Source organism: Galeopterus variegatus, unplaced genomic scaffold (assembly GCF_000696425.1).
Source record: "Galeopterus variegatus unplaced genomic scaffold, G_variegatus-3.0.2 Scaffold4147, whole genome shotgun sequence".
In the NCBI taxonomy this organism is placed as follows: Eukaryota; Metazoa; Chordata; class Mammalia; order Dermoptera; family Cynocephalidae; genus Galeopterus; species Galeopterus variegatus.
In genome coordinates, this window is record NW_007730258.1 from 125,033 (window position 1) to 140,736 (window position 15,704).

The 15,704-nt window shown below is 39.9% G+C and overlaps 1 protein-coding gene across 1 annotated transcript in view; it reads right to left on the minus strand.

Moving 5' to 3' along the window:
- The window catches only part of LOC103602436 (putative serine protease K12H4.7), a 50,869-nt gene that overhangs the window by 18,026 nt on the left and 17,139 nt on the right, over positions 1-15,704 (minus strand). The window contains exon 5 of the mRNA XM_008586836.1: positions 3,997-4,111. Within this exon, the coding sequence (XP_008585058.1) occupies positions 3,997-4,111 (115 nt within the window). The remainder of the gene's footprint in view (positions 1-3,996; positions 4,112-15,704) is intronic.

Below are 15,704 nucleotides of genomic sequence, written 5' to 3' on the forward strand. Positions count from 1 at the left end.
CGGGAGCGCCACCGTGCTTCCCAAGCGGCGCACTTATCCAGTGTGCCACCGGGCCGGCCCAGGACTTCGGTATCCCTAACGCCACCTGTGCAGAGAAAATCTGAAGCTGACTGCCAGTACATAAAGGGTTGCTAGAGAAAGGAGAAGCGATAAAAGAAAAAGTAATCATCCTCGATGTGTTATTACTTCTCACATGCAATAAGGCTTTCCTATTGTGGGGTTAAGAAATGGTTAGCACAGGGCCGGCCCGTGGCTCACTCAGGAGAGTGCGGTGCTGATAACACCAAGGCCCCAGGTTCGGGTCTCACATAGGGATGGCCAGTTCGCTCACTGGCTGAGCGTGGTGCTGACAACACCAAGTTAAGGGGATAAGATCCCCTTACCGATCATCTTTTAAAAAAAAAGAAAGAAAGAAATGGTTAGTACAGAAGACAGGGTCTTAAACTCCACTCTGCACAAAGATCACCTGAGGAATTTGATTCTTGTCCCCACTCTGAGAGTCTGAGGTGAGGCCCAGGAAACTGCATTTTCAACATACTTTTCAGGCTGTTTTGATGCAAATTGTCCTGGATCCAGAGTTTGAGAAATTCTGGTAGAGTTGAATCCCCTTTAAATGCTGGTATTGAAAGACAGAACCACCTTCTACTACATGGCACATATAGAGGCATTTTAGGAGATTTGATTTTAATAATGTAGCTGAAGCCCCATTATTACAAGGCATGGATTAGCAGTATTTGCTTGATTGCCAAGTGTCCAGTCTTACATCACATTAGGTATCAGGGAATTCACACATATTCCCCATTCCTACCAGGTTCATCAAAGGACAAATATTAATTTTCACACAGAGCTATGTCACTGCTTACCTTCCCTTAGGGCACATAAAGATCCCCCAAATCTATTTTTGATCTCTTCTTAGAATAAAAGTTAGATTTTTACTAAGAAAATCTCATGCTATAAAGATTTTAAATTTGTACTTAACAATCCACATATTTCTAAAAATGTTATGAGATTTCAGCCAAGAAGCAAAAGGTATAAGATCTCTTATAAATACCAATAATCTTGGAAACAAACAAAAAATAGACACCAATGAGAAAAGCCTGTCCTTGACCATGCCTCTTCCAACAGCTTCCTAACTTCAAAGCACACCCCAAGAAATTGTTGGGGATGATTTGCTAAAATCAAGCCAACAGGTGCTGTGGAAAATAATCTGGAGTGTGAAGAGTAAGGCTTGAATTTTAATGAGCACATGGGCTCCCTTTAAAAGCTCTTCCAGGAAGACATTATTGTGCTATCACGGACAGAATGGGCTCACATCTGGGCTGTGCCTCATCCTGGCTGTGTGACCATGAGCAGGTTAACGTGACCATTTAATTTAGAAAGAAAAGAGAAGAAAGGAAAGCAAGGGGGGGGGGGATAATAAAATAATTTAATTAATTTGAAGTCTTTTTCTTAAGTAGTTAAGAAAATGTAATATATGAGATCACAGTGGTGAAGTTTTTTGACTTTTAGTCAGAGAAATTCAGTTTTAAAACGTGACTCAGCCCCTTAGTAACCTTGTGACTTTGGGCTGGTGATTTAAAATCTTTAAGGCTGGACTCCCCATTTGTTAAATGTGACCAACATAGAGATACTACGAGAATTTCCAGGAGAAAGAGTATAAACTACTTGGTATTAAGGTCTGAGATAAGATAAGCCCTTGGTCTGTGGTAGTTGATATTCATCTTATTAACTCATTATTACCATTATTATTTATTAACAATACCGAATGGATCAAGGCCCTTGAATGTTCCTTTCAAGGCAAACTTATTTTGGTCTAAGTCTCATAATTTTGCAAAAGGTCCAATTACATGATCTTGGCCTTCTGGCAAAACAACTTTATCAGTCTCAAAAGTAACCTCTAAACTCTTTTCCAGATCTCTGGAGGCTGCCCACATAATACTTGGCTCCTAAGACTTGGAATGATAGTCATCTTTGTGGAGGGGCCCTGCCAGCTGAATTGGAGACCTGGCACACTGGCTACAAAGTAAGTACATCTCCAGCCCTTTGAGTAAGAAGGTGGGCACAAAGTTAACCTTTACAGTTCAAATCACAAACAAATGTCCATACTCCCAAGAATCCATTTAATTCTAGTAAAATGTGGGTCTTGCATACCTCTAAAGAAATAAAAATATACACAGATTCAACTCAATTATTCAGGCTAATAAAAGAAAGACTTATATATGATATGCAATTAGGTAACAGTATGCAAATCTTAAGCCAAGACTTTCCTTGAATTATCTTTTAGAAACAATCAAGAATTGTCTCCATCAATTACTTCCAAAGGGAATAAGGAGGAAGTGTAATTCTCATCTGCTTCCATGCAGCTAAAACATCCAGGTCATGGGGGAAAAAGAGTGGAGAAAGTGGATGTGGACGATTCTGCTATCTCAGACCCTCAGAAGTGATATTTGGGAAGAGGACTTGGGAGTTTCTGCTCCCCAGCCTGACCTTGCTATTCCCAACACATGTTGTCACAGTTAGTGGCAGCTCCTTTCTCAGAATGACTACCTTTCAGAGTCTTCTGAAATCAACACTGGTTTTAGATTTTTTGAAGTGATCACTAATCCAGGAACCTCTAATTCATTGGAAGACAGTCATACATACTTATAAAATCTATGCATTATGAACATTGGAAGAGTGGGATTTTCTATAATGGTTGACCAACCACATACTGCACTAGTTAATTCTGTTGGTGAAGAAGAGTTTTCTAAAGCTTCTTTATCAAGGGAAGCAATGACATAAGACCTGTGCTTTAGGAAGATTAACCTACAGCTGTGTATAGGAAGGAGGGGGTCGGGGGGAGACAGGAGGCTGAAAGACTCAACAGATTGCCTATTAAGGGTCTTAGGAGGATGGCAGAGAGGGCAGGAGTGACAGTGTCTGGGCAGAGGATGAGGCCCAGCTACCGCTGCCTGTCTTCACCAATCTTTCCAGCACGTAGCACATGACCTGGTCCTAAACCAGTTCTGAATGTGGAAGAACAGAGGATGGGTAGGAAGAAAGTGAGGGAGTGAATGAAGGAAGGAGAGAGGGGGATAGCGGGAGAGAAAGTATTAGAGATGATGTCCATTAGGCTTTGGGAACTTGTGCTGAATATTCTTAGCTTGTAAATGTCAATCCAAAAAAAACTAGAGTGCATGCATGTAAAATCTGGTAAAATCCAATGAAGATCTGTTGTTGAGCTCATTGTATTCTGCCAGTTAGGTGCTAGCATTGGGGAGCACTTGATGAAGAGAGCACAGGACTCCTCAGTACATGTCTGGCAACCTCTTGTGAGTCCATAATTAGTTCCAAGTAAGAAATTTTTTAAAGCTAATACAAGCTGTAAAACACTTTCAATCTCTTGTCTGTTGGACAGCTGTCCTGTGTTTCTTCTCTTTGCCAGTTTACCAGGCTGAGTCAGGACAGGACAAAATGTCAGTGAATCTGCCTCAGTTAGGAATCCCAGTCTCAGGGACATGCCCCTGAATCTCCAACATTTCTCAAAACCCGGTATTTCCTAATCTCCCACAAAGAATTGCCATCTTTTCTAGATGTATCAAAGTTTACGAGTTTTCCATTTAAAAACCTTTTTAATTCCATGACCCAGGGCATTAAAAGAGCTAAAAAAAAAAAAAAAGTTATTATCTTTCTATTTAAATTTTCTTTTAAATTTTCTGCATCTCAGATTTGTTCAAATCATTAAAATTCACCATATCTTACTCTGCAGTCCACACAAGACATAATTTAATTCTGCTCTATTTACAAGTCTACACTAACCAAGTGGTACTCAAGGACTGCAGGCTTGGATATTATTCAGTCTTTAAGAAAACGCCACTCCATGTGTATCTTTCTCTATAACCAATTTATGGCACCTAGACATCCAGTGAACACCTACTCGAGCATTTCTTTCTTTCTCTGCCTTTCTCCATCTCTTCCCGCCACCCCACCCCCCACTTTCTTTCTTAATTTTCTTACCTCAAAAACCACATTATCCTTATTATACTGAACAATGTCCATAAAAAATCCCGCCAGACTTTCTAGGAAATAGGCTCTGTCTAGTTCTGAGTTAATTTCAAGAGGGTGACATAAGCTGTGGGAAAGAAAACACAAAAACACAGTTAAGTTCCATTTCACTTGAATCTTAAAACTCAAATGTAGAAAAACAGTTTCCAATGAATGTTTACACGGTGGAAGGAGTTGCGGCCATTACTTTTAAGTCTCCAAAATGTCTATGAATAGGATTCCGCTCAGCATTTGTGTAACATGCTGTTTTCACAATGCTTCCATTTAAACCAACTCATTTGACCACAAAAGTCATACATTCATCCTTAAATCTTAAAATTTGAAAACATTTTTATATTTTATCCCTTAAAGAGTACACTGAGAAGGAGAAATCAGATAAAGAAGTTTGGCATGCCATTGATCAACTTGCATGAATTTTTTTCTAAAGTTTATTTCATTTTTAACTGAACAAGTTGTATAAGTTGACATGTTATGATGGTATAGTAGTTTTGTTTTGTTTTGTTTCATTTGGCAGCTGGCCAGTAGGGGATCTGAACCCTTAACCGTGGTGTTTTAACACCAAGCTGTAATCAACCGAGCCGACCATCCATCGCTTGATGGCACAGTCTTAAATGCTCTGTATATCATTAATTCTCCCTGATTCTCTTTTATATCTGTCTGCTAATTTCAACCACCTACTTTGATACACAAAATCCACTTTTCTTCAAAACTCTTAAAATACTATTAATTCTTACTTACCACCCTCTTTTTTTAGGATTCCCTGATTATATGATAAAATAAGTGTTACTCATATAAAATGTTTAGAACAATGCCTGGCTCAAAATGAGTACTTAATAAATTATGTCTATCATTATTATCAATAAGTCATATTTGCCACCTCCCTTTAATGCCTTTTAGAAGCATGATTTTTTCAATTCTTTATCTTAGACTATTAATTTTTATTTTTGCCATTATTTAATATTTTGCTTTGTTTTTAAATCTACGGCAAAGAAAACAGGGAAAATACCAGAGCAATCTCCCATTTTTAAAACTTGTTTTGAGAAAAAAAGATTTTTTTTTTTTTTAAAAGATGACCAGTAAGGGGATCTTAACCCTTGACTTGGTGTTGTCAGCACCATGCTCATTCAGTCCATAACAATGTCCTAAAATAGTGTGTGAAGCAGGTCACCTGGAAGCCATCATGACACCCTCATGATCATGTCCAAGTAAAAATGCTCCCTTCTCTGCAGCTCACTTGGGGCTCTAAGTTCTTATTTCTGTTATTCAAGGCACAGCTGGGTAGGAGCTGAAAGTCACCCTTTAAAAACCATGCTGTATTTAATCTTTACCTGTAAGCTTCTGGGTTTATTTCTCTCTGCTTTCGGTATATGTAAAGTCTGCTCTGAGTTTCCCTTATCTATGTTCAGATAAACCAAGCAAATGGGACCTGTGGGCCAGAAATCTGAGCAAGGGAGAGCTGGCTTCCCAGAGCCACCCTACAGAGAGAGCCACCACTGGAGGGTGAAACATGCGGGTCCAAGCCAAGCGCACTAGGTCAGCCCCAAGCCCACTTGTAGCATTTCTTTCCAGGTTAAATCCTGACGGGTCAGTGGTTATTATTTTAATAAGTTAGGAAGTATTCACTTCCATAGTCCCTCACCTTTCTTTTCTATTATTATTTCTACATTTATTTTCCTTGTGCCCAGTTTGCTGAAATATCCTGAGCATGTTTCCTGAATGTTGGTTGTTATGGGTAAAATTGTATCCCTCCTAAAAACATATATTGGAGTTCTAACTTCTAATGCCTTGGAATGTGAACCTATTTGGAGAAAGAATCTTTACAGAGGTAATCAAGTTAAAATGAGATCATTAGAGTGGGCCCTAATCCAATATGACTGGTGTCCTTATAGAAAGGGGAAATATAGACAAAGAGAGACAGGTATGGATGGAATATGACGTGAAGACACACTCACAGGGAGAACACCATGTGAAGATTGCAGTTACGCTGCCATAAATCAAGGAACTACTAGCAGCTGGGATAGAAGCATAAAACAGACCCCCACCCAGCCCACCCCGAGCCTTCAGAGGGAGCACGGCCCTGCCAACACCTCAATCTCAGACTTCTAGCCTCTGTTCTAGCCTTCTGTTGTTTAAGCCACCCAGTTTGTGGTCCTTTGTTATAGCAGCTTAGAAATACATTGGTGAAATAGGTTGAGTTGGGTTCTTATTGGCATTAGATTATACTGACCTTGCTTTATTTATTGCAGTATCAGCCAGTGATCATCTGGGACCTTTATGGTTGATTGGATCAAGAAACTCCAGGCCTCAAAAGAGGGAAGACTGAACAGGACCAGGTGGACATTTCAGAGACCAGCCCCAGAAATATTAATCACAAGGTAGGAAGGGATGGCATAAAGACAAAATTGTAGAGACAACAAAATTATAGAAATGGAGACCAGAACGGTGGTTTCCAGGATTTAGAGAAGGGGGCAGGGTGTGACTGTAAAGGGATGACACAAGGGATCTTTGGGGTGTCAGAGCAGATCCATATCTTGATTGCTGTGGTGGTTACACACATCTGTATGTGGGATAAAATCACAGAACTATGCACGTACATACAGAAAAAATGAGTGTATTCAAAATTTGATGAAATCCAAATAACATCTAATTCGTTTTATTGTTCTAATGTCAGTTTCCTAGGTTGGATGACATATTGTAGTTCCGTAAGATGTTAATTACTATTGGGGGAAGCTGGGTGATAGGTACACAGTCTCTCTCTGTAATATTTTTGCAATTTCTTGTGAGTCTGTAATTCTTTCAAAACAGAAAGCATTTTACCAAAAAGAAAGCTTGGCTGGGAGACAGATATAGAGGTCTTAGTTCTTTCACTTCTATTACCCATGTTGCCTCAGCCTTTGAATTTGGTGGCCCCAATTTAACTGCTTGTTAGGTTAATATCATAGTTCAGAAAGTGAATATTTTAATAATCACAGCTGGTTTTAAAAAATAGATTTCAAGGGTATAGAGAGAAAAAATATTAAACATGTACAGTGGAACTTGTTAGAATTTCAGTTCAAAACCTAACAGTAATTAAAACCTCTCTAATAATTTTTTTATCTGATTCTAATCCTGTTAAATAGTTGAAAATAATATAAAAACTGCACCTTTTTGAAATAGTGACACAAACACACTCCAAAGTGACATTTTTGTTTCATCAGTTGTCAGCTGGTGACTGCTGCAATTTTCAAATCAGATGATCTAATTCTGTCCCAGCATTATTTCACTTTTAAAAAAATGAGTTTATGAAATGCAGTAATTAATACCAAAAGGTGATTCCATACTTAGTCATTAGTATCTTTTAAGTTACTCCCCGGTATTTCTTTAGAGATGTAATCAGATATGATGCTCTTCATTAAAATCACCAGGAAATATTTATATATTCTGTTTTCAAGATGTATTTTTAAAATGATGATACTTAAAATACATTGGTAACTGAATAACCAAGTTACAGAACAAGATTATAGATGATTCCATGTCTGTATGAAATATATGTATGTGGGTACATGCACGTTACGATTGTTTTAATATATGCATGGGAAGAATCTGAAAGAATAAACACCACACAGTTAGCAATGGCTCTAAAGGACTCAGATTGCAGGAGACCCATTCTCTAAGGAATGTATTTTCATAACATTTATTCCATAAAGACTAAAGTGATATTTGATGCCCTTCCTGATCATACTGGCCAACAGTGTGCATATACTGCTTGCATTCCTACATCACCACACACACACGCACCAAGGGACTATATTAGAAGATCACTAACCTGCAATAAAGATGCAGAGCAAGGCTTAGATAATAAAGAAGAATCACAGGTGTCATCCTTTTTTGCCTCTTACATTTTAATCCAGCCTAAAGTAGCCATAAATCCCAATCCTGCTGACCCATCCTATCCTGTTCTGAACCCTCTGACCCCTCCTCTGCCAGCCCGCTTCCCAAGCGGCGCACTATAGCAGTGCGCCACCAGGCCGGCCCCATGCCTCTTACATTTTCATCCAGCCTAAAGTAGCCGTACATCCCAATCCTGCTGACCCATCCTATCCTGTTCTGAACCCTCTGACCCCTCCTCTGCCAGCCTCAGAAGCCCTGGCTTTGTAACATTCACCTTCATCTCATTTCTAATTTAAAGACCTTGGTGTTAACATGTAGTCTGTTGTGTTTGAACCTTGGTTCGGTTTATTCCTATGGCCCAGATATGTCTGTCGGAATTCTTCCTCTTGGCTCCAGCCCAATTCCTGAGCCCATCTGCTCTGCTGGTGGTGGCTGGGGCAAAGGATGCCTTGCCTAGCAGCGTGGGTGAGCTGTCAGGGAGGGAGAGGGATCTAAGTGCCTAAGAGCCAGCAGCCTGGCAAATATGCAGCAGAGACTGAAAATTATTCTTGGGGGGAGCATAAGCAAAGCACAGTGACATCATTTATGTGAAAGACATAAACAATGTAAAGACGAAAGAACGGGAGGTTGCTGTCTGATGTGGCTTTTGTAAATCCAGGCTCGGTACACATCTTTAAGTCTAATAATTAAAAAAAGACCTAGAGCTCTCCATGAGTTAAGGAAAGACAAAGACAGCATGCACAATGTGTCACTAATCTCCCTAATAGGGAAGCGTGGAAAAGGAATGCATGCAAACTTTGCAGATAAAACATGACAGAACAGAGGGGTTGAGCCCTGAGAGGGTGCCCCAAAGCAGCAGGGAAGTCTTCAAAGACCATGCCATGCTGAGAAGTTGACCCTTTGGGAGCCACTGACACAGGACAGAAGGTAAGCTTGTTGACAATCTAGACCCCCTTTTTTTTTGAAACCCTCCGCAGCATACAAATAGAACTGGGCCAAAGTCAAGACACAATCATGACAAAAAAAGCCTTTGCCCTCACCCTCTGTGGGAGAAGTTCACGGATGATCAGCAGTGTTGTGGTGAGGGGCCCGCGGCTCTGAAACATTCATAAGTCATAAACTTGAACTCTGGTGAGAACTGTCATCCTTTCCCCTGGAAACTGAGTCTACACACACTCACTCAGAAATTTGCACAGTCTCAGGGATTTCAAGAACCCAGTTTAAGAAATTAGTTAAATTTCAAAGAAGAAGGATAAAACTCAGTGGAAAAAAGAAGTTCTGAATGTGCAATTTAGAACACAAGAAAAATATGGGGGACAGGAAAATAGAAAAAAAATTATAAAAGAAAGCCGAGGTTAACAGGCTTAGTAAATTAGCAAAACTTCTTTGGACTGGATTTTATACATAAAACTTGTGCAGTAAAGATTAAGGGTCCTCAAAGGAACAATAAAAGGACCCCAACTGTTGGGGCCGGAGGATGGGAAGCTCTGCTGCATGAAAAAGTGGAGGAGTGGGACGAAGCCAAGTTAATTATGCAAACACCCATGACACAAATTACAATTACAAGAAAAACCTGGTCAGCATACCCAAGAGAGATGATGGCAGGTAATTGTGCTAAAACAAGACAAGAGCCAGAAATGAGATACAATTTCAAGCCACGAACAAAGACACATACAAAGTTCCTTAAATACGTACGAGATGACAGTCACAGGAACAGTAGCCTTTCAGACTGCTTTTTAATAAATGATGAGAAAAATCTCAACATCTAATGTCACCCGTACAGGATCTAATCACAAAATTCCTAGCAGTCAATAATGATAATAATTATTATTATTATATTACCTACATGCCACAGGCATGGAATATAGGCCCTAGGCATGAAACTTTGTATTCGTACATTCGTTCCCTCAATACCAGTTTTCTGAGCATTTTAGCAAACATCATAAATTAGTAACTCCACATAAAGCACTGAATAAATATAAGCTATTAACATTCTTATTGTTATCAGTGTTTCTTCTTTCCCAACTTTCATTCCCCCTGTTCTAACAAAATCCATTTCCTCTCTTTGGAAATTTTTCTCATTCTACTCTCAGTCCATGTGGGTCAGGTGGGGATGACCCCTGCTCTTAGTTTCTGGAATGTCTCCTGATTCTGACGAAGGTAGTCAGGGCACCAGACTCCTCGGCCATGGTGGTCAGCACATGCATGGGCCCGTGATCCAAGCAGACCAGTGAAAACCCACCCCAGGATACTTGCCGAAATGATCTCTCTCTAAGACGGGGTTACTAAGGATCAGATAAGCCTGGAGCAGAGCCATCTTGGCCACTATAAAAGCAGAACATGCCTAAGAGTTAAAAGCAACAGAATTAAAAATCATCCTAAAGACACAGTGTGAGTCCAGGGACACAGCAATGATGAAACCACCCACTTGTATCTCTAGACTTTCTTGTCACATGAGCCACTGGTTCCTTTTTCCTGTGTAAGTTCATGTGAGTTGTGTTTCTGTCACCTGAAACCCAGAGTCCTGGCCAGAAGTGCTTGCCACATGCATGCTACATGCTGGAGAGATATTGGGGTCTAAGATGGAGACCCTGCCCTCACGAAGCCCAGAGACTGCAGTTACAAAGGTGTTGAAAGTTACAAGGGAGCAGCACAGGCTTCCGATGCCAAGGTTTAACAACTGATACTCAGTGTCACTGAGTCTGAGCAATCAGGGAAAACTTCTCTGAACAAGTGACACTTTTTCTAAGATTTGAAGGACGAGAAGGAGTTCATCTAAGTTTAAACACATGACATTGAAAAAGCAAAATCTTGCACATATACAAAACCCTTGAACAGAATGCTTACTGCATATTGTATAAAAGGAAACTTTTAGCTCACAAATAGAACAGGCAATACCAAAAATGCCAAGTCAAGGATACATTTTACATAGAAATCATGGCATCTATGGATTAAATAAATATGTGAAATATGTTAATTTCTGTAAACAAAGAGAAATCATATGTAAGGAGATGGCTAAAGAAATGCAGAAGTCTTCATAAGTGCATAACATCAAAGATTATTCCAGTGTAGAGTACTACAGGGGAACTAACCATATGTACAGGGACGGTTTAGGCAGTAGGATGGTAAAGGGGTGAAGGTTAGGAGCTCTGAGGACTGAAAACTACTTGTGAGGTCTTAGTAAAGTCACATAAGCTTGTAGACATCAATATTTTAAATCTAGAAGATGATGGAGTTGTCACTAGGTTATCTTTAAGAGCCCTGTACTGATTAAATTCTATGATGTCTAGTTTAGTCACCTAAACTAGTAAGCTAGTTTAACTAGTTCTGCCATCTAAATTAGTTTTGACAGCCTTGTTTGTCAAAGCTTAATTAATACATATTAAAGTATCATTCAGGCACTTACCAACAGCTGACTTTCCCGAGTTCGTATTTAACTAGGGCCATTACACTGATTATTCTCCACTTATAGGACTGTAATCTATCTAGAGAATTTGACTTTTAAAGAAAGATGGAAGCTGAGTCCACATTTCCCATTATAGAGTATATAAGGTTGGCACAGTGTGATGCTTTTCAAAGTCAATGCGCCGGCCCGTGGCTCACTTGGGAGAGTGTGGTGCTGATAACACCAGGGCCATGGGTTCGGATCCCATATAGGGATGGCCAGTTAGCTCATTGGGTGAGCATAGTGCTGACGACACCAAGTCAAGGGTTAAGATCCCCTTACCAGTTATCTTTAAAAAAAAAAAAAAAAAAAGTCAAACCACAGTACCAAAGATATTGACAGAAATGTATCTGGATTGAGAAATGATATGACATTAAATTAAATGCATGAGGTATGATTATAAAATAATTCACCTGGTTTCAAAGCACACGTAACACGTGGGCATAACCTCTTTCAAAGAAGTGTCCTTGGGAGATGACGCTCTCATCCCAGACAAGTGCCACAGCCAAACACAAGGTAGTTTTGTAAACTGCTTTTTTGAATTGCTGTTAGAGACATTGCTCTTTTTTTTGACGACATGTAATAGTGATAAAATTTTGTCCTTTGGGTGCTTTTTGAAAGAATGAAAAGTCACTTAGCTCCGAGCCAGATGAATGAAGTTGGTAATAAAGCTGAAGAATTCCCCTTTGCTCTGAAACACGAAGCAGTGTGTTAGCTCCATTCCCCTATGTGCAGGCTGACAACAACGCAATTCCAAAGAAGATCTAAGAAACAGTAAAAGTTTCTACAGGTAACAATATCGCAAGAGTAAATTTGTCACCTGCTAGGATGACTACTCAAGTACACACCCTGGGCTGATTAACACAGAGATTTTTTTTAACATCTGATATACCAAATCAAATACATATAAAATTAAAATTGGGGGCCCCTCTGCTATGGCTTGAATGTATATGGTCCTCCAAAATTCATATGTTGTAAGTTAACTCTCAAGGTGATGGTAGTAAGGCATGAGGCTCTGCCCTCATGAATGGGATTGGTGCCCTTATAAAAGGGCTTGAGGGAGTGAGTTTGTCCCCTTTTTCTGTCCCTTCTGCCATATGAGGACACAGCAACTAGGTGCCATTGCAGAAGCAGAGAGCAGTCCTCACCAGACACCCAATCTGCTGGTGCCTTGATCTTGGACTTCCCACCTCCAGAACCATGAGAAATAAATTTCTCTTATTTACAAATTACCCAGCCCTGGGTATTTTGTTATAGCAGCACAAACAGACTAACACACCCTTCTATAACCCTCTGTGAATTCATCATTCCAAAATATTTTGGAGCCTCAATTATGATCCATGCCCTGTATACAATAGGTGCTCAAAGAATAAGTGTGATTACTAATAACAGAACAAGGCAGAAACAAATGGGAACTGGAGCTAGTCCCTGAGTTTAAATTTCTATTGTGGGGCCTGAAAAGAGAACATCTGGCAACAGACAGTGACAGCAGGATGAAAATTCAAGAGTCTCGTGATGGCGCTTTCAGGAAATAAAACTTAACTTCTGAACAACATTTTGAAAAACTAATGGGATCTAACTAAATGTATTCATCCCATGCTTAAGAGACATGAGAGGTTTCCTAATTTGGAGTAACATCTTAAATAATCTGCAACTTCACATTACCTCTAAACCTCAAATCAAAATTCTATAATAATTTGAGAACTCTAGACTTTTGTCTTTCTACAGGTGTACTGCCACTAATCATAACTCTTTACAACTAAACTAATAATATTCAAATCCCTCACTAGCTCACAATCTATTTTTACCCTTAGGAGAAAAAAAAAATACTTTTTCTTTTCTTTCTTTCTTTTTTTTTTTTTTTTGTCTTTTTCCGTGTCCGGCAACGGATCGCAACCCTCAGTGTCGCCCCCGTACCAGACCGGGACCGGCAACGGGATCGCAACCCTCGGCGTTGCCCCCGCGCCTCGCTCAGCCAGTGAGCGGGAACCGGTCTGTATGTGGGATCCGAACCCTCGGCGGGAGTGCCGCCACGCTTCCCAAGCGGCGCACTAGCGCAGTGCGCCACCGGGCCAGCCCAAAAAAATACTTTTTCAATTTAAGTCATTATAAAAATAATCAAAGAAACTCACTATATGTCAATTTTTAAAAATATAATCTAAAAAATCTACTTCAGTATCCTAGATTTCCCAACTTCAGAAATACTCAAAAAGGCAATTGTGGACAAAAGTTTCCTGAATGATTTTAGATGCTCAAAATGCTTGGGGGAAAAAACTGGTAATATACATTAAAACTGTATCTTTTCTGAGTCTATGTGTATACTGAGGTAAATTAGAAATAAAAAATTTAAATGGAAGAAGACAGTTAAAATGATCACATTTTGACCCTAGCAGAAGTCTCGCAGTAACACACTGCACACATTTTCTCTGGCTTTAATTTTCACTTAGGAGAATTTAAATGCCCTTGAATAGAATTCTGACTTCAGGTCAGAAGCCATCTAAAAATATTTCTCTAAATTTAATTTTAGTTACTAATATTGAAGCCAACATCACTCTTAAGGTAAATATGGTAAGTGCCAATATAAAGAGATTTTTTCCTAAAACAAAGGAAAGCACACTCAAAATTGTGACTGCATCAGCAAATCCATCTACCTAATTCTCTGTTAAAAGATTAGGGGTGTGAAGGTTAATTCTAGATGTCAACTTGGTTAGATGAAGGAATGCTGAGAAACGTGGTAAAGCGATCTTTTCAGGTTTGTCCATGAGTGTGTTTCCAGCAGAGATTAGTATGAGGGTCTGAGTGGCCTGGGTGGGAAAGACCCACCCTCAGGGTGGGGGGGAACCATCCAATCCACTGGGGGTCCAGAGAGAACAAAAGACAGAGGAAAGAGGTGAAGCTCCCTCTCAATCTGCTGGAGCTGGGACACACGCTTCTCTCCTGTCCGTGGACATCAGAGCTTGAGACTCTTCAGCTTTTGGGTTCCAGAACTTACACCAAGGACACCATCAGCTTCCCTGGTTCTGAGGCCTTTGGACTTGGACTGAGCCATGCTACCGGCATCCAGTTTATAGATGGCCTATTGTGGGACTTTTCTTCATAGCCACGTGGGCTAATTCCCCTAATAAAACCCTCTCACATAATTATAATACATCCTATTGATTCTGTCTCTCTGGAAAACCCTGACTAATACAAGGGGGTATGTCATTTAAGAGTGTAACATCTATAAGGGAACTTATATTGCTCTGCTCATATGAAATTGATTTAAGCCAAAAAAAATTTTACAAGACCCCTATTTTCATATATTCAAGGTCAGCACAACCCTATAAAGTATAGTGGCCCCAGAGCCATAAGCCAAGATCTTCAAGATCCTAACTATGGAGATTTCTATCATTTCATCTCCTCCCCACCCCCAAATTTATGTAGGAAAAAAAAATGTATTTTTAGAACCAAGATTGAAGCTGAATTTGATATTTTCTTTTGCAACTTCTATAGTTAAACACTAAAATGATCTTGCACATTTTCGCAGTTCACGTGTTTTCTCCATGTCTAATCAATTGACAAATATTAGTTGAGCCTACTGTAGAAAATGGCCCTGGCCTTTGCTGGACTTGAGCTGGGAAGAGAGAAGACACAAGGAAAGAAGAGCAAAGCCTGTTAGCACGTACTCAGTTGTGGGGGTCACACTGCATGCTCTGGGAGAGTTGAGAGACAAGGGGGACACTCGGGAGCTGTACTGTGCAGGGAGTGAAATCTACATAGAGGGTGACAGAGGTCCCGGGTGCATCAGAGTGTGTTCAGACCCCACATCTATCACTTGCAGAGAGATAATTAGGCTAGGTGTCTCACTTCCCTAAGGCTAGGTGTCCTTGCTATACAACGGGGATAGGAACAGTAGCTCCCTCATGGTTTATTATGAGGATTGTCTGAAGTAATGCTTAACACAGTGTCTGGCTCACAGTTCTGAGCAATTATTTAGCCAACAGGTAAGATTCAATCAAGGGTCTGACTGATGGATAGGATTTTGTTAAGATGAAGGGAGAGATTCCAGAACTGAGATCGACATGTGAACAAACCCAGAGGCAGAAATGACAATGTGGTGTAGACATAAACACTACTGAAATGTTCAAGCTTTATACCACCTTGCACTAAGAGGATACATAGTCTCAAATAATGAATATTTTGTCTATGTAACCACGGAAAGAATGTAGGTTCCTATTATATTTCCCTGCAGATTCTGAGTCAGTAAGTTTATGCAGAGACCCAGGAATCTGTATGTTAAATCATATCACATGTGAGTATTTTGATCAATTTTGGGGTACACTAAGCCAATGAACTGATTTTTATG